This window comes from Kwoniella pini, chromosome 7, assembly GCF_000512605.2.
Source record: "Kwoniella pini CBS 10737 chromosome 7, complete sequence".
In the NCBI taxonomy this organism is placed as follows: Eukaryota; Fungi; Basidiomycota; class Tremellomycetes; order Tremellales; family Cryptococcaceae; genus Kwoniella; species Kwoniella pini.
Genome location: NC_091722.1, coordinates 456,395 through 477,176, shown reverse-complemented (window position 1 = coordinate 477,176; position 20,782 = coordinate 456,395). Strand labels below are relative to the sequence as shown.

Sequence of the window (20,782 nt, the reverse complement as noted above, 5' to 3'; positions counted from 1 at the left end):
TTAGTTCCTAAGTAATTTGCCGATGATTGAGAATACTAATGGGCCACATAACTTTTTGAGAATTCGTAAAAGTATAGTTGGTCATGCAAGCGTCCATCTTGTTGACGATACTCGCAGCTCTTTTCTCTTTGTTATTCTTTACCACGTGAAGATGCTTCGATAATGTTGAAATTCGAAAGAAAGACGCAGGAATTTCAGAAAATCAAAGTGTCCTATCGGATGGGTTAAATACCGACCAGCCACTTTGTACATTAGCCTAGACCCGAGTCCATCATGACAAGATCTGCCCCCTCGTTTACGATTTGAGTATGCATACTTGATCTCCGAACTATATGACCTCAAGCTGTCTCTTACATCATCAGAGTAGCTATTATGATAACGACTTTCGCATTCGAATCATCTCACCCCGTAAAATCAAGCGCGTCTGCCTGTGTTTACTCGCAAGCTTCAAAGGATGGTTACATAACTACATAGCGGAGATCTCCGTATCGCACATAGCCGATGACGCTATCTATGAACTAAGTTGTAGCCGCATGGTGACAGTCTTGCATTCCCATGTCGAGATCTGGCACCTACAGCTATTATCAGCACTCTAACTTCTCTGTGTTGCTGTCTCATTTTGTCTCGCTGAAACAACAGCAGTAAATTAGAAAAATGGTCATGAGTGACGAAAAAGCTCTCCTTCCTTCATCCTCCATCCAAGGGGGAAACTCCCCCTCAAAGCCTGGGTGGTTCAACAGAAATCGAAAATCCCTAACATTGGTCTTGGGTCTTTTCTTGATATTGCAGCATTTCATCATCTCACCTTACTTACTGGATCTTTGGGAAGATGCTAGCTATGATTCCAATGTCACTAGAAAATCAACTTGTGAACAAGCCGAAGCGATTTATCCTAAATCTTTCGACGTTTCTTCAGTAGTTGAAGGACAAAAAGATCGACTGGTCAATTGGCTTAGTGGAGCTGTCAAGATCCCTACAGAGATTTTCGATGTAATGGGTGAAATTGGTGAAGATGATAGATGGGATGTCTTTTATAAATTTGCCGATTGTGAGTTGATGATTGAGATGGGTGCAATCGCCTTTGGAATGTACTGCTAATTCCAATTTTCTCTTGGATGAACAGATCTTGAAACTTCGTATCCCCTGGTGTAAGCTAGAGATAAAGCAAAACGATTTCAGTGACTGACTACCATTATTCACAGTCATCAACACTTGAAAAGGACCAGAGTGGTCACTCATGCTCTTATTTTCGAATGGGAGGGTTCCGACCCTTCGCTCAAACCACTTTTGTTGACCGGACATCAAGGTAAGCTGTTACGCCCAGTGAGTTGCCAATAATTGCCAAGCTTAATGGTCTATATATCTAGATGTTGTCCCAGTCCTCCCTGCTACTAGGGGCTTGTGGACTCATGATCCATTTGGCGGTGAATATGATGGTGAAGTAATCTGGGGTAGAGGAGCAACCGATGATAAATCAGGTGTAATTGGAGCTCTGTATGTTTTGCCTTCATACGATGTTGTTACCCGTGGTCATAGATCGTGGTCTGACAACGCCTTGTAGATCCGCTATTGAGCTTCTAATTGAGTCCGGCAAGTTTACCCCAGCGAGAACAGTCATCTTAGCCTTTGGTATCGATGAGGAAACAGGCGGCAAGGTGGTTCGTGTTCCTTTTGAGCTTCGGCTTGTCTCGTAGAATACCGTAAGCTGACGAAATTACCAATCCAGGGAGCCTATCACCTTGGTCAGTGGATCGAGGAGAAATATGGTAAAGATTCAATCTCGATATTGGTCGATGAAGGTAATGGCTTAGCAGAGGCATGGGGTCAGGTAAGCGTGATAAATGACATACCTTTTTCTGTTATTAATTCATGTCTCCTTAGCTGTTCGCTGCTCCTGCTGTTGGCGAGAAAGGATACATGGATCTTGAACTTAAAGTCGAGACCCTTGGTGGACACAGTTCCGTACCTCGTAAGCTCGATGTCTGCCATTCCGGTATAGCAATTTACTGATGAGTGCTTCAGCACCTCACACTGGTATCGGCTACATCTCTTTACTGATCGCCGCAATCGAAAAGCACCCTCATAAGCCACACTTGAACATTGAATCCCCCTTGGTCAACTTCTTAGCTTGTGGAGCGGATTCTGCACCTAAATTCCCCGGTCATCTCAAAAAGTCAATTCGAAAGGTTGAGGACTCCCTTTTGTCTAAGCATGGCAAAGTCGACCGAAAGGCATTGAAGGAAGTCGAGGATTGGTGGGTTGAGGGTAGTTATTTAGATGGTACTTTGCCTAAAGGCATGGGTAACGCAATGGTCGGGACTACGCAAGCTGTTGATATCATTAACGGTGGTCTTAAGGTCAACGCTTTGGTACGTTCTTTCACTTATCCTGTCGGCGGATCAAATCAAATACTGACGATGAGAGCACGGTATCCGTAGCCCGAGAGTGTCGTTGCGATTGTCAACCATAGAATCAGTCTTGCATCATCCGTCGCCGAGCTTCAGCAACAACTTATCGACGTGATCTCACCAGTGGCTCACAAGCTTAATCTCGAGGTTGAGGCTTTCGGTAACGACATACAATATCATGATTGCCATATGCATCAAGACTTATCCGGACCAAAGGTTGGAAAAGTCATCTTGAATGTCGCTTTCAACTCTTCGTAAGTTTTCATATCAGGACCTGCTCCATCTAGAATTTATAAGTACTATCAGGATTAACATGCCTTTTCGTTCGGTAGTCTTGATCCCGCACCTGTATCTCCATTCACTGTAGATAGTCCGGCATGGAGACTTTTATCTGGAACGGTCAAGGGAGTCTACGCTACTCGACCTGAAGCCAAATTGAGCGCCGAAGAAGCTGAAAAAACCATCATTATGGCTCCTTCTATCTCTACCGGTGTATGTATCTTTACTTGTCGAGAAATGAAATAACTGCTGATGGGTGATATAGAATACTGATACTAAACGATACTGGAATTTGACAAGAAACATTTATCGATTTGCTTATCAAGAAGGCAAAGGAAACCGTTTCAACAATGTACACACTGTCGATGAATTCCTGGTAAGCTTTCCTTAAGTCATGCCAATTGTAGATTCGTTTATGTGTTCGCATGGCTGACTCAGTCTGATTGTCATGCAGCCCGCCGATATGCTCGTTGAGGAAGTCAGATGGTTCGCGAATTTCATAGTGAACGTAGATGAAAGTAGGGAAATCTAGACCTGGGCTTCTCGCATGAGTGGTGGTGGGAACGCTGAGAAGGTGATGAGACGCATAGTTCGACAAATAATACAAAAACAAAGGTGTAGACTTGGTTTATAGGCTGAAGCATGAAATTGATTACGCGGTATTCATTTATCGAGATCCATGAATGGCATATCATGAGGTTAATCGAAATAATTCTATCTAGTTGCTATTTTGTCAGAATAAAGCCGCATCTATATTTCCGTAGTTACCATACTTATCATCTACCAAACTCTTGTTCCAACTACATCTCCTCATGAGATTGATTACACTCTTTTATATATTGCAACCTTCATATCCGATTCATTATCGACATATATCAGAGTGCGGGGCTCCAAAGCGAGGTTTGTTGACGAGATCATGTTCACATTGAAAGTTGCTCACCATCTCAGGTTCTGCGATCAGTTTGAATGTCAACATTCATAGTGGGCAGCGGTACATTATGGTCTTACCTGTCATATGGATATAGACTGAGAACATCATCAAAAATCCCATAGAAATGACTTCGAATCAATCGACTTTTCGACGTCCAACAAACCTTTCAATTAGACCACCTTCCCCTCCTACTCAACCCTCATCCTCTTATATACCTCAACAAATAGGATCAGGGTACATAACACCAACGAATTTGACTAATCCATATAGAGATTTGTATTCTCCGAGAAGAACAGCTTTACCGCCTTCTCCAACACATTCGAATGTTTCTTACGCAAGTAAAGGATCTTCATCAGGTTTAGGTGTTGGTAATAGGGAAGATCCTTTACCCCCTCCTTTACCAAGTAAAAATGACAAGAAGTTACCAACTTTACCGAATCAAAGTCCTCATAAATACTCTATAGGTGGATATCCACCTGGACATGGACAAAAAGGCTGGGCTACAGGGGCTTATGATAATAAATTGGTGAGTGCGTCAACGTTACTGTGCTTCAAATGATTCCGCATGCTTCCTTTGATACCCTATACTCTGTGTGCCGAGCGTTTGCACATGAAGGTATTGTATAACATCTCATCTGGAGCGTTCATATTGCGGATCTGAACCTCTCACGTCCTACAACTCATATTCCGTGGAATCCGATCGTACTGACAATGCCAATTACTTCCAATTTACAGGTTTCCTCAACTTTGTCCCACCTCCCACCTTTACCACCTGTGTTACCAGTACCTATCTCATCTTCATCAAGTTCATTACACCCTACATCATCATCTCCTCATTTACACCCATCACCGCGACCATCAATATCAAATCAATCTTCTTCCGGTATTGTGATATATCCCGACGGGACACCACTGGCGGATCATCATAATAATCACCATCATCAAAATGACTTAAGTGGTCGAATAGCCGAATCTATGACTGTGGCTCATACAAGTCCTAGTAGTCCTTGGAGTCTTTTGACTGTTCACGTATTACCATTGTTTGCTGGAAGTGCGCTTAAAACACCTATAGAGGATTTAAAGTGAGTCAATTCAGCTATTTTTCTTCCTTACAGTTGCTTGACTGATATTGTTTCCCGGTCTTAACCTTAGTCACCTATGTCATTCTCATATTGTAGCGACTTCTCAACGTTATCCTCCATCAAGGATCGTTTCTCTCTTGACGGCAGATCTTAGAGAATTTATAGCTTCAGGAATGTTAACACTTAAAGCTAAATTCGAAACTTTGGAAGAGGGAAAAGTAGTCAGTAGAGCAGCGGAAGTGTGGATTTTTTTCTGGGCTCAGGTTTTACCAGTAAGTACACTACAATTTCGTCATACTTAATTTGGAGTGACAGAGCTGAAACGAATTGTCAGTATGTTGAAGGAGTATTTCTACCTTTTACTCAATTGCGAGATCTTCCCACATCAAGCTCATCGTCTTATCTCACCGCTCTTTCTTCTTCGATACCTGTACGACACCTTTTACTTTCTGGATTTCTCTTACATATCCTCTTACCACTTCTTCCGAGATTATTGCCTCAAATAACAGATCCACCATTATCACCTACACCAAATTCATATCCTCCTCCAACAACCCAAGAGCTAAATAAGATCTTACAGATGTCTTTGGTGTTATCAACTCAAGCCAGGTATTCTACATTTATCGGTACTTCAGGACAAGAAGCCAGAGATGAAGAAGTGAGAGAGAATGTAGAGGGTTTAGGTAAAGCTGTAAGATGGAAATTACAACAAAATGAAATTGATTCTCAATCACCTATTAACAATAACGATCTCAATTTGCCAATGAAATCATCTCCTAATAAAGTGACAACAAATACAGGTGGATTACAAAGAGGCCCTAGTTTATCACAATCTGGAAGGTATAGAAGAAAAGGTTGGAGAGCTTCAGCTAATCTAGGATTATTAAGTTTAAATCATTTCAACGAAGGAATAATGTCAAGGCAAAATTCTGGAGATTTATTGAACAATAATCAGAATAATATGGTGAGAAATAGACTTGATGAAGAAGATGAAGATTTTGAAGGAGATTTACCTTTACCACCTAGAATCAGAAATACAACTAATGATTCGTTGAATACAATGAATGGAGGTTCAATTGTATCTACTTTGAATGGAGGATCTACAATTACTGGTGGATCTACAATGGGAATTAGTTCAACTATAGGTGCAAGTTCAACGATAACTGGAGGAAGTACGATAAGAGGTGAAAGTTTAGCTAGTTATGGTGAAACTCCCTCTGCAAGTATCTTACCTACTTCATCTGGTGGAATACGCCATATACCTGGAAATCAAGAAGGGGAGATGATGTATGGAAGACAGGTAAGAAGGGGAAGAGCGGAAAGCGAAGGAAGTGAGGTGAACTCTGCAAGAACTGGAGGAAGGATATAAGTGAAAGACGTAGTCTGCTGCAGAAATTCAGTTGAAGCAGGTCCGCTCTTTAGCACGATATTTTGGATTCTATTGTGTTGTATACTTTCTATGTCAAATTATACAGCCATTCATCATTGAATTCATCGTTTATATAATTCTATACAACGATGTAACATGTACTTATTTGTATGCCACGAATATTGCTTTTTCACCGTTTAGTCTACACTTTGACGCGAACATCCTCCACTTCGACATTTCATATCGCGTTGATCAATAAAAGCATCATTTGCACTATTGACAATTCCAATCGCATGACACTTTAATCAAAAAACAGTGAAGCTTGCACAAGTAAAGGAATACAAAATAGGAAGTCAGAATGTCAGTAGGTGCTAAACAATATAAAGCTATCGGAGTAAGTTGTAACATTGGACCTCTCTTTCAAGAATAGAAGTAAGGGAAGGTGAACTGACAGACCGGACATTTGATTTAGGATGATATATGGAAAAGGACGGACAAAGTTGTAAGTTTTCTGAGATGGTATACTCATCGATAATTCATGATCATTGAAAATAATTTAAAATCATGAGCTGACCTTGTGTTTTTGGTATGAGATTAGAATGCCGAGTTATTCACTTTGACATACGGAGCATTGGTCGTTCAATTAATAAAGGTATGTTGGAATCCATTCAGCATATGCACTGTGTAGGACTAATGTGTAAGCTCGTAGGACTATGAAGATTACGGGGAAGTGAATAAACAATTAGAAAAGATGTAAGTTGCTTTAACTTCCTAACTTCACATATCTCCACCTAATATAAATACCCACAATTATCAATACCGTCGTATACCCTCCTATATCGAAATATACACCGATTTGTTGTAAGATGAATCGCTGATCACAATCACTTTATAGGGGCTACAATATCGGAATCAGGTTGATAGAAGATTTCTTAGCTAGAACGGGTTTACAAAGGTGTCAAAGTTTCGCAGAGACTGCTGAGGTGATATCGAAGGTGAGTCTGTTTCTTGATTGAATAATATTCTGCTTGCGATTATTGTCATGACGGGAGGATCAGATTATGCATATGGTCAAATAGCCAGATTACTAGTCCCAAGCTTCTGTAGTACCCTTCAGAACTCATGTGTAGCCGAATTGAGACCTCACTAATAGTTGTAATAATATAGGTTGCTTTTCGAACATTCTTAGGAATATCACCATCATTATCATTTCCTCCTCCTTCTAACAATAATCAAAATCAAAATTTACCTCAACCTAACGAATTCATTTTAACATTTGATGAAAATCCTTTAGCGGAATTTGCTGAATTACCTAGAGATGCAAGAGAAGGTGGTTTATGGTTTAGCAATGTACTTTGTGGAGTAATAAGAGGATCTTTGGAAATGGTTAGTTCAAAATTCCCATTTTTTAGCTTGTTTTGAATTGTAAAGCTAATTTATTTCGGAATGTAGATACAAATGCAAGTTGAAACTCGTTTCTTGTCTGATGTTTTACGTGGAGATGATTCGACGGAGATGTATGTTAGATTAGTCAAAGTATTGGAAGAAGAACAACCTGAAAATGATGAGTAATGATCATTCTACCATACAATATACAAAGCTATGAAAAGAATTAGAGAAGGTGAATTGACATTGCGACCCTCATGTAATTGTACAACTTGTATACCCTTTGCTAGATAGATATATGAGTTATGAAGATAAGATATACCCATCTTGACAATGAATGATCAGTTTGTGAGGCAAATGGCGTTCTGATATCCTGATTTGAGTCAAGATGTCATCACCATTCAATCCTTCCAATAGACTTCAAGAATATGTCTTACATCGGGCATGTGAGCACAATGTAATTGAATAGATTGTGAATATTGAAGAGATGACAATACATATACTACTGTTCTCTGTGATATGTATCCTGCACGAACTTGGGGGACCAGATGAACTGAAGTAGATATTTTGCCACCCAAAAAGATCAAAACGCTATGACCTCTAACTTTGTGGAGGTTGGAATTCAGATAGAGTTGTGACCTTTCTTTCCTGGCATTTGCCCAAGCGATCATCAATTCAACTTAACTCTCCTTCATAGCATCGCGCTGGTCGCTGAAGGCATTTCGAAAGGAAAGTCTACAAGTGATTTTAGATCTATCAAGCATCCACTTTGCTTGATCTTAACAGATTTGGTATCTGATCATTCACCTTCGCTTTCACATCTGCTCGACTTTCAAAAAGACAAAGTGATCTCATCAAAATGGCAAGCTCGGAAGTATCAGAGCTGTTCGATCTTGACCAATCATTTTCTCCAATTGCTCATTCACATGAATCATCTCATCCATTTAGATCACCAGATTACGAAGGACCTTTTCACAATTCAGAAGCAGAAATGGAAGCTGGACCAAGTCGCTTTTCTCCTTCTTCACCAAACTTTTGGTCAGACGAATCACCTCCTAATATTCGACTTCGATCAAGATCAAGATCAAGATCAGGATCAAATTTATTACCTATTTTAACTTCTCCTTATAATTCTGATAATATTCTGACATCTCCTTTGTCTTCTACTACATCTGGTGCTTTACCTTTACCATCAAATAGAAGAAGAAATTTGGAAGCTTTGGATATTCAACAAGGTGATACTAGAGGATTATCTGAAATTTTAACAGAACGTAGAAATGGAAGAAATCAACATAATACTCAAAATGATTTTGCGTCAGGATCACAAGTAGTACCTAGAAGAAGAAGTTTAATTGAAATTCAAGATGATAGTGATGATGATATTGTTTTCACTGGTGAGAATATAAATCCCAATCCACCTCTAGTACAAACTACTTCGCATCCGAGAGAAGATGAAACCAGGAGAGACAGAATTGTACGTGCAACCAGGAGGCCCAGTCCAAATAGGTTCAGAAGGATGATGGATGGTGAGTTGTAATTCAGCTTTATTGACTGTGTACACTTTCTCCCTCACATCGAAGCTACACCTGGCCAGACTTGAGCTAATGGAATTTATAGAAATTGACGAATTAGTACAACAACGGGGAGAAGCACACGATGCAATAATCAATGATCAACAGGATGAGAGAAGACGAGCTATTCTTTCTCCCCCTGCTCCCCTCCCTCCACCAGGAACAAGACCTAGAATAGGTCTAGGCGGAGGTGGTCTTTACAGACGCGGTCAAGTGACTCGCCCCCTTACAGGCGTCGCCGATCGTAATGAACGGCATCAAGATTATCGAGATATACCTGATTTGAATATGGTGGAAAACGTTGTTGAGCCTGGTATCTTACAAAGAATAATGGCTGCTCGAAGGATTAGAGACGGTTCAGGTATAATAGCTGGCGGAGCAGAGGGATTGGAATTAGGTTTAGGTTTCGGTCAATTAGCAGGTTGGAATTTAGGTGGTTTAGCAGGAGGTGGACCTGCGGATATAGGTCTTGGTTTAAGGAGAGAAGAAGATGTTCAAACTATTTTATCTAAAGTATCAGCTCCTAAATATCCTGAACCTGATAAAGGATTTACAACTGATTTCGATATGGATAATATCAGTAATAAAGAACCTATAGAATTAGATGATGATGGAAATATCATAAAAAGAAATAAAGTTAAACCTTCTATTATTTGTATAAGTTGTTCATCGAAATTATTAGTTTCATCAGCTTATAAATCGGAAGAAGATAGAATATGGGTATTAAGATGTGGACATTTAATTGAGCAAAAATGTTTAAATCGAATACAAACTCCTACTACAAATTCAGAAATTTTATCTATAATTAAACAAGCTGATAATGATTTATTGGGAGATAATCATATGTCTAAAAGAAGAAAGAATGCAAAGAGAAAAGTTAAGAAAGTTGAAATTAAACAACCTGATGAATATACTTATAGATGTCCAATAGAAGGATGTGGAAAGAAACATAAGAGTATATTTGTAGGTGAAAAGTGGATGTCGAAAGATGGAGAAGGAGCAATAGCTGCTTATGCGTAAATAAGCATTGTAGAATGTAATCAAGTTGACGTGTTTGAGGGAGCAATTGATATGAATTTACGAATCTTATGAATCACTCGTTGTAGTTGTATAACATGATGCGGAGCCATGTATATGAATGTTATATCATGTTAAATATGTGGTCTGTGCGTGATCAAGATATATATCTGACCAACTGGTATTACACAACAGCTGACTCAACCATCGTCACTTCAATTGTGACTCTGCTATGGCAGTTGATTCACTCGATTACATCGCCGTTTCATTCGTTCATTTATCTTTTCTTCTTATCCCTCTTATCCAATGGAGAAAGCAACTCTTTTGATCAAACACAGCATAACTTGAATAATCGTGTTGTATCTCGTACGTAATCCTTCGAAGCTGAACGATGTCGCTCGAATCGCTCACAATGTAAGTCAGCTCACACTCTGATTGCCTATGAGCTGACGTGAGATTTGCTCGGCCCGTCTAAGTTATCCTCTTGATGGTTATTCTTTCATGTGAGTGTTTACTAGTTTCTTACCTCGCTTACCGGACAAATTATATAATCATGCGAAAGTAACGAAGACTGATGAACAATAATACCAGTGAGAGGGAATCTCAACCTGATGAAGATAATTCGGTTACAGCTCGACTCAAAAGACTTGAAGATCAAAATGATGAATCAGGTACAAGAAGATCAGTTGAAGCTATCATGCTAGTCACTGTAAGTTAGCTCGCCTTCCGAAAGTGATATCTTCTGGATATTGAGCTGACGAGATTTTGACTATACTTGTATATACTAGTCACATGGTTTTCCTCATGTTCTGGTTCTGCAAGTTGCTAATGCCTTCTATAAGCTGTGAGTATAATCCAAGTATCATCTTTATCATTGATTGGGAATAATTCAGTCTTGTCGATTGATCAGCTGATATACTCACCCAAGCCCGGGAGGATATCTTGATCCGCTCGAGACAGACTCGGCAGGACTCATCGCTCGACTCAATGAACAGCTTGGCGTACCCTTCAGCCCATCAGGTAAAAGTTCAAACGGCAAAGGTCAAGCTATTTCCATTGAAGGTGTTGTCGACGTGCAAGTGGATGACATTTCCGAGAACCTCACCCGCGCCGTTTGGGTTAGCCCACCAGGAGGTGATTGGAAAGTTGGAGATTTATTGACAACCTGGTGGAGACCTAACTACGACACGTTCTACGTAAATCAGCTGCTGGGAATATCGATATTCTCCCAAAGTAGCTGACTTCACTTCTTCGAATATTACTTAGTACCCCTATATTCCGGTTCACATTTCCCAGCCTAAAGAATGTAAGAAGCTTTATCTGGTAGAGCTACCCAAAAACAGTAAGCTCCCCTATCATGAAATGATCAATCCCGGTGTTAATTGTTCAATTACTGGTGACATGTAGAGACTTTCGCTGTTCCCGTTAACATGAAACTTCACGCTATCCCGGTATATGAATTTTATGATAATGCAGCTAGATATGGTCCTCAATTCTCTGGAATCCCTTATGTCCTTAGCAAGTAAGTTCATTCATCAATAATACATCACCACATCTCGGCATCGAAGGTGTGATAAGCCGAGAGAACTTGACTGCTAAGGTTTGTATAGGTATGACATATACAACAAAGAATCAAATGGTGTTGAAATTGATATTAAGTCTGAAGCCAAAAATGATGCTAAAAACGGCGATCAAGATCAGAAGTAGTCTGTTTGGGATTCATTGACCGCCTTATCGATCGTCGGAGTTTCAGGTTGTAACGCTCTTTTAACCATGTTCCACAAGGATATGTAGATTGAATGTATCCCATCATGTCCCTTGTACTGTCAACTTATTCGAGCTCGAGCTAGTTGATTGACCATTTTGCGAGCGTATTGGGAATGATGACAAGATAAGGACACCGCCACGCTGAGCAGCTTCGAAGCTAAAAAGCTAAGAAGCCTAAGAAATGATGCTTTGTGATCTGTTGAGAACTTGGGCTAGATGCTATGATAAAGCCCGATCTTACATATCTCTTCGTTGGTTGGTGAATCTCTTGAATGTATGGGGTCACGCAATATCGCCTAGATGGTTGGTAAGTGCTAAGATGTTTGTAAATCAAACTAATTTCGATGATCCGGTTGATTAAGGCCTGGTCTTCACGCTTATCCTATAAAAATGCAATTGAACTTGTATTTCTGCCATGTCCTTCATTTGCCAACGTAGCTTGCCCTTAACGCACATTTGTCTCGTGAGTCATCAAAGCCCATCCAGCCGTTTATTTTCTGAGTAGCTGAGATGACCAATTTATCTCTCAATTATCGATCGGACCTCACCGTCATACTATTCCTATAAAAGCACATGCTCGCACCACACAGTGGATCAAGCCGCACAGCCACACCCAAAATTATAGTCTAAAATCGGAAGGTCATTTTTAAGGGTAAAATCAAAGAAATACGTCACTAAAAACGTCACAAAGTTATATTTTTTGACGATCTTTCCAGACTTTTTAAAGAGTGGAGTGACGATGATCCTGAAATATGTTTTATACAACCAAGCCGAGACTTTCTTTCTACTCACTTGGTGTTTGCTCTTTACAGCTTACTTTTGGTTGGGATATTAAGACTTCAGGGATATGAATTAAACTTTTATATTTGGTCATCATATACCGCAGTAATCCCTTCCCTACTTTTATCATTAGGTAGTTTACAGGGAATCATACGTAATACTTTTTTTTTCAATTTAGCATGACGTCTGCTATTCGAGTATTATTGAATCATCGCTTTTTTGGAATGTTCGGTACATTTCGGTTAACCGTCATTATTCTATTGAGAAGTATATAATCAGATCCTATAAGAATTTCACGTTTTGACTTCTTCTTCCTATCATACTTGCCACTTAATCGTAAAAAACTCTTAGTAAAAATGAAGACTACTTCCGCTATCATCGCTGCCTCAGCCTTAGCAGGTTCAGCATACGCTCAAGCTAATGTTGAATCAATTGCTCAAACTGCTTTGGGATAGTAAGTTCCAACCTTGACTAGTGGCAATTCGAACGAAAAGTACAGAACTAACTTTTTCATCTTTTATAGCTTGTCTACCGGCTGTATCACAACGGTCTTGAACTTGACCAGCAGTTCATCGCCTTTGAACCAATGTTTAGATGGTAACTTATTAGGTCAAAGTGAGTTATCAAAATTTTCATTTGCTATAAAAAATACTGATTGAATGATCAATTCGTAGTTGTCACCAGCAACGCTTCTATTATCGCACCTGTCGGAACCTATTTGGATACTTTCTGTTCATCTCAACCATGTTCCAACCAAACCCTCACAGCTGCTTCTCAACAAATCATCAGTGGATGTGCATCCGATCTTACCAAATTCGGAATTACCAATCAAACTGTTGAGTGGGCTATCGCTCAATACCCACTCGCAAGAGACGTATTATGTTTGAAAACTACCAATCCATACGTTGGAAACTCTACTACCAACGCTACTTCATCAGCAATGAACACTACTTCATTAACCAATTCTTCATCTTCAACTAACTCTTCTTCAAATGGTACTTTCTGTGCAACTTCTTTACTTACAGAACTTCAATCATATCTTGGTGAAGATTTAACTCCAACAAATATAGCAACTATAGCTTTAGGTGGAAATTCAACTGGTTTAGATAAAATTAAATCAATTCCACCAACTGCTTTATGTGATGAATGTATTTTTGGAGCTTTATCTTTAGTTGAAGAACAATATCCTCAACTTGGAAATATTACTGTAGTAGGAAATTACACTCTTAATCAATTTTTGGAAACTACATGTAACAAAACTACATCAGGATCATCAGGATTCATAATCTCAAACAACGGAACTCTTCCTACCAACATTACCGAATCAGCTATAAATTCAACTTTAACTCCTCAACATATTAATGCTACTTCTCCTCAAACCAATTTAACTTCTCTTACTACTCTTCTTATGCCATCTGCTTCAGCTTCAGGAGTTAAAGCTAGTGTTACTTCTGAACTTTCAGCTGTTACTGCTTCGGCTCCTAAACTTGCATCAGCTGCTTCAAGTTTAATCGCCAGAGCTGCCGTTACAGATGTTAAGAAAAGATGGATAGGCCAACAATAAATGAAAAGAAGAAATTTTAGGTAAAACAAATGGACATTACAGATTTTAGCTTCGTATTTATAGACAATAGTGGAAACACGTTTAAATAAATGTATCCATAGTGCATTCTGTCAAAAATTATATAGTATAATACATGCATACATAGTAATTAATATTATAAATCTGTAATCATTGTCCACATTTGTTATTATGCTTCTTCCCTTTTTTGTACATGTCTAAATCAATATCGTTATAAATGTAATCCTACATCTTCATTTACAGGTTGCTCTTGATTCGATGTACCAGCTGAACCACCTCCTTGTAATTGTACAATTTCTCTAGGTATTTGATCAATTGATAAAGATTCTTCATTTCGTATTTGCTGCTGAGATATGGTATTTTCATTAGAAGCAGGAAGTGGTTTACTATTATTATTATTATTATTATTATTATTGTCAATTGATAAACCATAATGTTCTAATCTAGCATCTGAACCTAATTTATTGATTAGTGCAAGTTTTATAATTGTTATTCTTTCTGATTGACTTGATCTGTTTATAATATGAAAGAAATTTTTTGAATTAGCTTTATTTGATTTATAAATTAGATTAAGGTGAATAAGATAGAGATATATCATTCCGAGATATTTTTTTTTAATAAGTATTAAAATTATTTAACTTTTCTTTTTTTTGAGATTACAATAAAATGTTAAATTTGAAAAATCACTTACATTGTATTTTCATTTTCTTTATAAGCTAATTCAATTTCTCCTTCTCCTTCTTCTTCATTTCCATCTTCTGAATTAATATATGATTTTAATTCAATTTGTGTTTTTTTTAAATGTTTAATTGAATTTTCTAATCTTTTAATTTCTAGTTCATCATTCATGTAAAAGTAAATCCAGAAATTAGCTTTTATACTATACTAACGATAAAGAGAATGGAAATTGGCATAATGTTGCAAGAAATATACTCACCCGTTACTAATGTTTCTATTTCTAGTCCCATTGCTTCTTCTAACGTGAATGGTTGAGAATGTTTAGGAGTGAATTCTATTGATGTTGGAGGCATGTTGTGGAGTATTGAAAGAGGTAGTTGGTATGACTAAGAAAGGATCGTTGAAGTCAAGTAATAATTTTGATTTACTGAAGTGATGAGCAGGAGGACCTAATAGATATATCAGGATGGATCGGACAATCGTCTATGCTTCGATGTGATGATCACGAATATGTGTATGTTACAAGAAGGATTAGCTTTTCATAATACAAGGGATAGTCATGACAATAATCCAACCTCCACTCTTCGTGTCCACTCCGTAGCTTAGCCGACAAATAGTCTACATTGTCTCACTGTAGACTCGTCATGCATTCATAACCATCACTCACACTCATGCGCCGATTTGGTCTCTTACAAGCGTCCCGATATCTGTCAAGTCACCCATGCATATATGTCTCATATCAAGAACACCGAAATACTATGAACACCAAATTTCATACCGCAGACCGAGAAAACCGGGATCTTGAATCGCTCGCGTGTTTCTTTTCTTTGATCCAGTCCGATCGATAATCGCCATCTCCATTGATGGTTGTACTTTCTTGAAATCATCTGTTGGTCGCCTCTTGTACATGTTCATCAAAGAATTCCATTTGTTACCTCCCAAGTGTATTCTTCTTTGTGCTAATCATCAACTATCATTCCAATCACAAACAAACCACTATAACAACAATAATCGTATCGATCGATTTGATTTTTTTCCAAAATTCGACGAATTATACTTGCCACCTTCATTTGCATCAGTCTAGGCTTTATAACAATTTTTCGTCTTAATAAAATGCCTTTACCTCCTTTATTATCCTCTAATTTACCTTTACCTACTGGTACTTATGGAGTAGGTTATATACCTATTTCACATAAATCAATCTCACCATTTGAATATTCTCATCCTACTTTAAATGAAACAGATAAACCAGCATTAAAATTAAATGATATTGGATATTCTGTTTTTTATCCAACTGATTTAAAAGGAAGAACAAAAGGTATTAGTTGGGTACCTGAACCTTTTTGGGGTGTAATTAAAGGATATGAATTATTTTTAAGTGGTAAAACTGGTCAATCTAATAGTCGATCAATGAAATTTTTAGGTAAGTCTTTGATCTCTTTATCTCATTTTGGTCATATTAGCTTATATGTTTATTGGCGAATAGCGAATACGATAGGATATATTGCTGGAAGATTACGAGTAAGTCAAGTCGATCCTATCAGCATCTCTCCTGTCTGCGGAGTATACATTTGAATCCGCTCATGCTAAATTTCGATCGCTTTAGATACCTGTTCACCCATACGCTCCATTACTTCCACCACAATCGAAGAAGTATCCTCTGGTCATCTTTTCTCATGGTTTAGCAGGTACTCGTCATACTTATTCTCAATTTTGTGCTGGTTTGGCTTCAGAAGGATATGTGGTTCTAGCAGTTGAGCATAAAGATGGAAGTGGTCCAGCAGTTTGTTTACCTTCAATTGAAGGAGAAGAAGAAACTGGAAAAGAAGGTAAAATATTACATTATATAAGGCAAAGTGATCTAAAGTGAGTCTTCTAAATTTTGTGCTGTATCACAAAATTAATCTATGGAACTGATTACCCAATTGAATTTTCGTCCATAGATGGGCAAAAGGGGAGGATAAATCTTTAACTCATTTCAGGACTTTACAACTTGATATAAGATCAAGAGAAATTTACGAAACTTATCATAATTTCAAGAATCTGATTAATAATAATCATGCAGAGTTCATTATACCTGAAATAGGAAATAAAGAAAAGGAAAAAGATTTAATTAAGAAGAAAGAATGGATAGAAAGTTTAAATGATAAAGTAGATTATGAAGATCTTAGATTAACAGGACATAGTTTTGGTGGTGGTACAGTTGTGAGTTTTTTGTTTTCTTTTTCCCTCTAACCTCGAACTTTCTGAATGAGAAATAATGTGATTAATCATTAAATTACTTTAAAAAAAATATAGTTACATATTCTTCAAACAACTAATCCATCTTCTGAATTACCATCTTTACCTATAAAACAAGTTATAGCACTTGATCCTTGGCTTGAACCTATTCCTTTACCTTCATCTTCTACTAAATCTCATTCTTCAATGCCACCTATTTTAGTTATAAATTCAGTTGGATTTACAGAATGGTCAACTCATTTTAAAAGATTAGTAAATATGATTAAAGATGCTCAAGGTAGTCTTGTAACTGTGGGAATGGTAGGACGTGAGTTTTCATTCAATTTTACTTTGATTCAAGCACTTTTATAAAACTAAATGATATTTTGAATTTTCATATCGAATGAATAGATCAATCATTTTCAGATTTCCCATTATTAGATCCTAGATCTCATAATTCTGCTAAAAATCTTTTAAATAAAATTCATGATTTATCAAATGCTTTTTTATCTTCTAAATTATCTAGTTTAATTGATTTAAAAGATAAATTACCTGATCAAGGAAATATATCTAAAAATCAAGATGGTAAATTGTTAGGTGGTGATAAAGAAGGTGAAATAATTGTTCATCTTATTGGAAAAGAATAAAACAACATATTAGATCAATATAGATTGATAGATTGATTAAATTCGGATAGAGAAGGATTTAGTATACTTGCCCATTTTAGCTTAATTCAACTTAAAAACCCAATGTATAATAACCATGTTGTACATAATCCTAATAATGTAATTTCTTTTGTTGGAAGATGCAATAAAATGAAATGTATGAATACAATGCAAAGCATATATGTAAACCTATCAAAGGTTGGTCATGAATGTCATAATTTACGTATAAAAACTCAAAAAGTCCTTGAAGAAAACTATTCATTATCTTTTCAAAAACCAAAATGTTCATCTTCAAATTCAATTCCACCACAATCTAATTTTTTTTGATGATTAACATTTTTAATTGTATTTCTAACATTTTCAATTAAATTAAAAGGTCCACAACAAGTAATTAAAATTCCAGAAGAAGAAGAAGAATTAATTTTTCTTTTTCTTAAACCAATTGAATTTTCATCAATAATTGAATTAATTAAAATATCAAAATTTGGTTTAATTGGTTTGATTGAAATTGAAGATAAAGGTAAAAAGTTTTTTTGTTTCAGATTTTTTGTTGAATCACTTTTTGATAAATAATTATTTTTCTTTAATTCATCAATACTTTTATGTTTTATGAATATCTCTTCTTCCTCTTCAATTTTGAATTCTTCATCAAAATAATTTGATAAAAGATTTAATGGAGAACTTGCAGGACATCTTGTAATGAAAATTTTAATTCTTAATGAAATTGAATTATTAAATTTAATTAAATTTTCACCTTTTTTAAGACTTTCTAAACATTCAATTTCCAATTGTTTAGCTTGATTAATTAATTTTAATAAATTAGTTAAAAAAGGTTTTACATTATCTTCATTTTTAACCATCCAAATTAAATCAATTGTATTTGCTCTTACAACTCCAGTAGGTGATTTAGAAATTAAATCTTCAGCTAATGATAATGATTGAGTAATACCTGATCCTCCAGCTATAAGTACAACAGATGAAAATGATGTAATTAATGTATTACCTAATCCTCCATATGGTCCTTCAATGATAATTGTAGCTTGATTTCTACCACCTTCTGCTCTATCTTCAAAATCGGAAGATCTTTGAGCTAATTCATATAATTGATTTGTCCAATCTCCTGCACGTTTACACATAAGAACTAAACCTTCTCCATCAGGAGCAGAGGCGATAGTAAAAGGATGAGATTCAAAAGCTTTTAATAAACCTAAAGCTGGTACACGAATTCGAACATGTTGACCTGCTCTCCAGCCTGTTTTGAGTCCAGGAATTGTGATCACAGTCGTACCGGCTCCAGGGAGAGCTTGAAGTTCAGCATGAGCAATCCGGGTTTTAGTGAGAGAAAAGAAGATTGAGATGAGGTAGATAATCATAGCTGCCACGCTATAATAACAATGATCAGCAACAATTACCTATCAATTATATCCTATTGACTCACCAGAATGGGATAGCCACGGCAACGTGCAAAGCCAGACCGACCAGCAGTCCAACGATGCCGACGAAATGGCAAACCTAGACGGCATTTTAGCAATCAGCTCAATTGTGCGATAAGAAGACATATCGACTCACTTCGAAAACACCATGCCAAGCCTTCCTCACCCAAGGTAGGGAAGTGACAACGATCAAGACTAAAGCAAAATATGCAAGAAGACCCCACATTGCAAAAGGTTTGGCAGCGTATGCAGAGAACTTGCCAGCGACAGTCCATTTATACACTACGGCAACATCACACAGTCAGCAAGATAGACTGGAGCGATTCTGTGATTAAGCTATTTTAGGACTCACTGTACGCCGCACCATGAATAGTACTGGCTAAGAAAACCACCCTTCCCACAATTTTATGATAAACTTTCAACCTTTCATAACCTTTTCCAACGCAAAGTCCAATGATATTTCCTCTTACGCCTAGCGCAATTGTTAATGGAATTTGAGCTGTAGCTACTAAACCTGATCTCATCCAATCTGATCCATATCCTTTATCTTTCGAAGCAGGTGATAAATCAGATTTCCAAACTAATGCAAAAGCGATCAAGATTAAATATCCTACTATCAAATATAATTGAGGTAAAGTGAGATGTGATTTCAAATGACTCGGTAAGATTGAAAAGGGGGTCACGAATTGAAATGTTGATGAGAATGGTAAGTGATTCAGTAAAGGTATTATATGAGGTGGTGGATAATATTTTGGATTGGAGTATGAAGATGAATCGAGTGTTGCGGATGAAAGTGATTTCTCATCATATGCAAAAGCAGAGTTGAAAGGGTCTTTTTTGGAAGATGTATCAGGTGTTGATATAGGTGAACTAATTTCAATTCTTGAATTTCTACCTTTTCTTAAAAACCATCCTTGGGACAAATCTCCTCCAGAAACTTCTCTTTTGGGACGAAGCGATTCTATTGATTGTTTGGAGTAAGGATAGATTATGACCTGATCTTTCTTTTTGGGTTGCGACGATGAAGTGGGAAGAGAAGCGAATAGTCGAGCTAAGAATCGAGGGTGGGAAATGATCATACAGAGAAGCAGGAGGCCTGAAAATGCGAGATATAGATTTCTTGGCATCGTACCTAGACACATCAGTAAGTTGTGTCAGTGCTGCTAAATCAAAATACAGACTCTACAAGTTTAAGGTAGATGTCATCTTTCTAAGAAGCAGTCAACTCACTGTCCATGCCCATTTGATCATCTTTCTGCTCTTGAACGATCTGAGTCGTATTCACAGTGGTAGCAGTTGCTACAGAAGCGATAGCAGCGACAGTCTGAGTTGCAGCTTTTAGATCGAAAGTGACTGATGCGCCGTATAGCAAACTTGCCAATAAGGGATCACCTATAAGAGGCATTTTGATAATTCCAAGGGAGAATGAAGGGATTAAGAGAAGACAGGGGATAGATCCAGACCGTAAAGAGTGTCTTACTTAGAAAGAGTGACTTGAATGTGAGGTCGCCGTGAAATAAAGCTGTACCGATGGTCCTTGACTATATCATTTGGGAAATCTGAGACAATTTAGCTAAGGATGAGAGCTGGTTAATTCATCGAAGTTTACTTACC

General features: G+C 37.4%; 9 protein-coding genes across 9 annotated transcripts; 7 read left to right on the top strand and 2 right to left on the bottom strand.

Annotated features, from left to right (window-relative positions):
* Positions 1-654: 654 nt before the first annotated feature.
* Positions 655-3,219, top strand: I206_105316 (uncharacterized protein; the record flags this gene model as incomplete). Its single annotated transcript, XM_019155517.1, has 12 exons — positions 655-1,048; positions 1,124-1,148; positions 1,203-1,306; positions 1,368-1,494; positions 1,562-1,658; positions 1,727-1,828; positions 1,882-1,969; positions 2,023-2,369; positions 2,439-2,662; positions 2,741-2,900; positions 2,953-3,063; positions 3,142-3,219. 12 exons carry the CDS (start codon positions 655-657, stop codon positions 3,217-3,219), a joined length of 1,857 nt encoding a protein of 618 aa, XP_019011671.1.
* Positions 3,220-3,742: 523 nt separating this feature from the next.
* I206_105315 (uncharacterized protein) lies at positions 3,743-6,069 on the top strand (the record flags this gene model as incomplete). The annotated part of the gene is made up of 4 exons (XM_019155518.1): positions 3,743-4,144; positions 4,354-4,700; positions 4,771-4,972; positions 5,035-6,069. The coding sequence occupies 4 exons, from the start codon at positions 3,743-3,745 to the stop codon at positions 6,067-6,069; spliced, it is 1,986 nt and encodes a 661-aa protein (XP_019011672.1).
* A 358-nt stretch (positions 6,070-6,427) lies between these two features.
* Positions 6,428-7,641, top strand: I206_105314 (uncharacterized protein; the record flags this gene model as incomplete). The annotated part of the gene is made up of 7 exons (XM_019155519.1): positions 6,428-6,463; positions 6,542-6,571; positions 6,668-6,721; positions 6,779-6,822; positions 6,965-7,064; positions 7,237-7,455; positions 7,522-7,641. The coding sequence occupies 7 exons, from the start codon at positions 6,428-6,430 to the stop codon at positions 7,639-7,641; spliced, it is 603 nt and encodes a 200-aa protein (XP_019011673.1).
* A 673-nt stretch (positions 7,642-8,314) lies between these two features.
* Positions 8,315-10,046, top strand: I206_105313 (uncharacterized protein; the record flags this gene model as incomplete). Its single annotated transcript, XM_019155520.1, has 2 exons — positions 8,315-8,981; positions 9,073-10,046. 2 exons carry the CDS (start codon positions 8,315-8,317, stop codon positions 10,044-10,046), a joined length of 1,641 nt encoding a protein of 546 aa, XP_019011674.1.
* A 388-nt stretch (positions 10,047-10,434) lies between these two features.
* I206_105312 (uncharacterized protein) lies at positions 10,435-11,750 on the top strand (the record flags this gene model as incomplete). The annotated part of the gene is made up of 8 exons (XM_070203097.1): positions 10,435-10,457; positions 10,520-10,546; positions 10,635-10,752; positions 10,832-10,887; positions 10,972-11,239; positions 11,310-11,385; positions 11,451-11,565; positions 11,654-11,750. The coding sequence occupies 8 exons, from the start codon at positions 10,435-10,437 to the stop codon at positions 11,748-11,750; spliced, it is 780 nt and encodes a 259-aa protein (XP_070059198.1).
* A 1,196-nt stretch (positions 11,751-12,946) lies between these two features.
* I206_105311 (uncharacterized protein) lies at positions 12,947-14,154 on the top strand (the record flags this gene model as incomplete). The annotated part of the gene is made up of 3 exons (XM_019155522.1): positions 12,947-13,044; positions 13,114-13,205; positions 13,265-14,154. 3 exons carry the CDS (start codon positions 12,947-12,949, stop codon positions 14,152-14,154), a joined length of 1,080 nt encoding a protein of 359 aa, XP_019011676.1.
* A 229-nt stretch (positions 14,155-14,383) lies between these two features.
* On the bottom strand, positions 14,384-15,203 carry I206_105310 (uncharacterized protein; the record flags this gene model as incomplete). Its single annotated transcript, XM_019155523.1, has 3 exons — positions 14,384-14,684; positions 14,864-15,005; positions 15,110-15,203. 3 exons carry the CDS (start codon positions 15,201-15,203, stop codon positions 14,384-14,386), a joined length of 537 nt encoding a protein of 178 aa, XP_019011677.1.
* Positions 15,204-15,963: 760 nt separating this feature from the next.
* I206_105309 (uncharacterized protein) lies at positions 15,964-17,717 on the top strand (the record flags this gene model as incomplete). The annotated part of the gene is made up of 6 exons (XM_019155524.1): positions 15,964-16,273; positions 16,337-16,371; positions 16,457-16,716; positions 16,794-17,055; positions 17,149-17,398; positions 17,482-17,717. The coding sequence occupies 6 exons, from the start codon at positions 15,964-15,966 to the stop codon at positions 17,715-17,717; spliced, it is 1,353 nt and encodes a 450-aa protein (XP_019011678.1).
* A 287-nt stretch (positions 17,718-18,004) lies between these two features.
* On the bottom strand, positions 18,005-20,573 carry I206_105308 (uncharacterized protein; the record flags this gene model as incomplete). The annotated part of the gene is made up of 5 exons (XM_019155525.1): positions 18,005-19,118; positions 19,174-19,247; positions 19,305-19,450; positions 19,521-20,300; positions 20,399-20,573. 5 exons carry the CDS (start codon positions 20,571-20,573, stop codon positions 18,005-18,007), a joined length of 2,289 nt encoding a protein of 762 aa, XP_019011679.1.
* Positions 20,574-20,782: the final 209 nt, after the last annotated feature.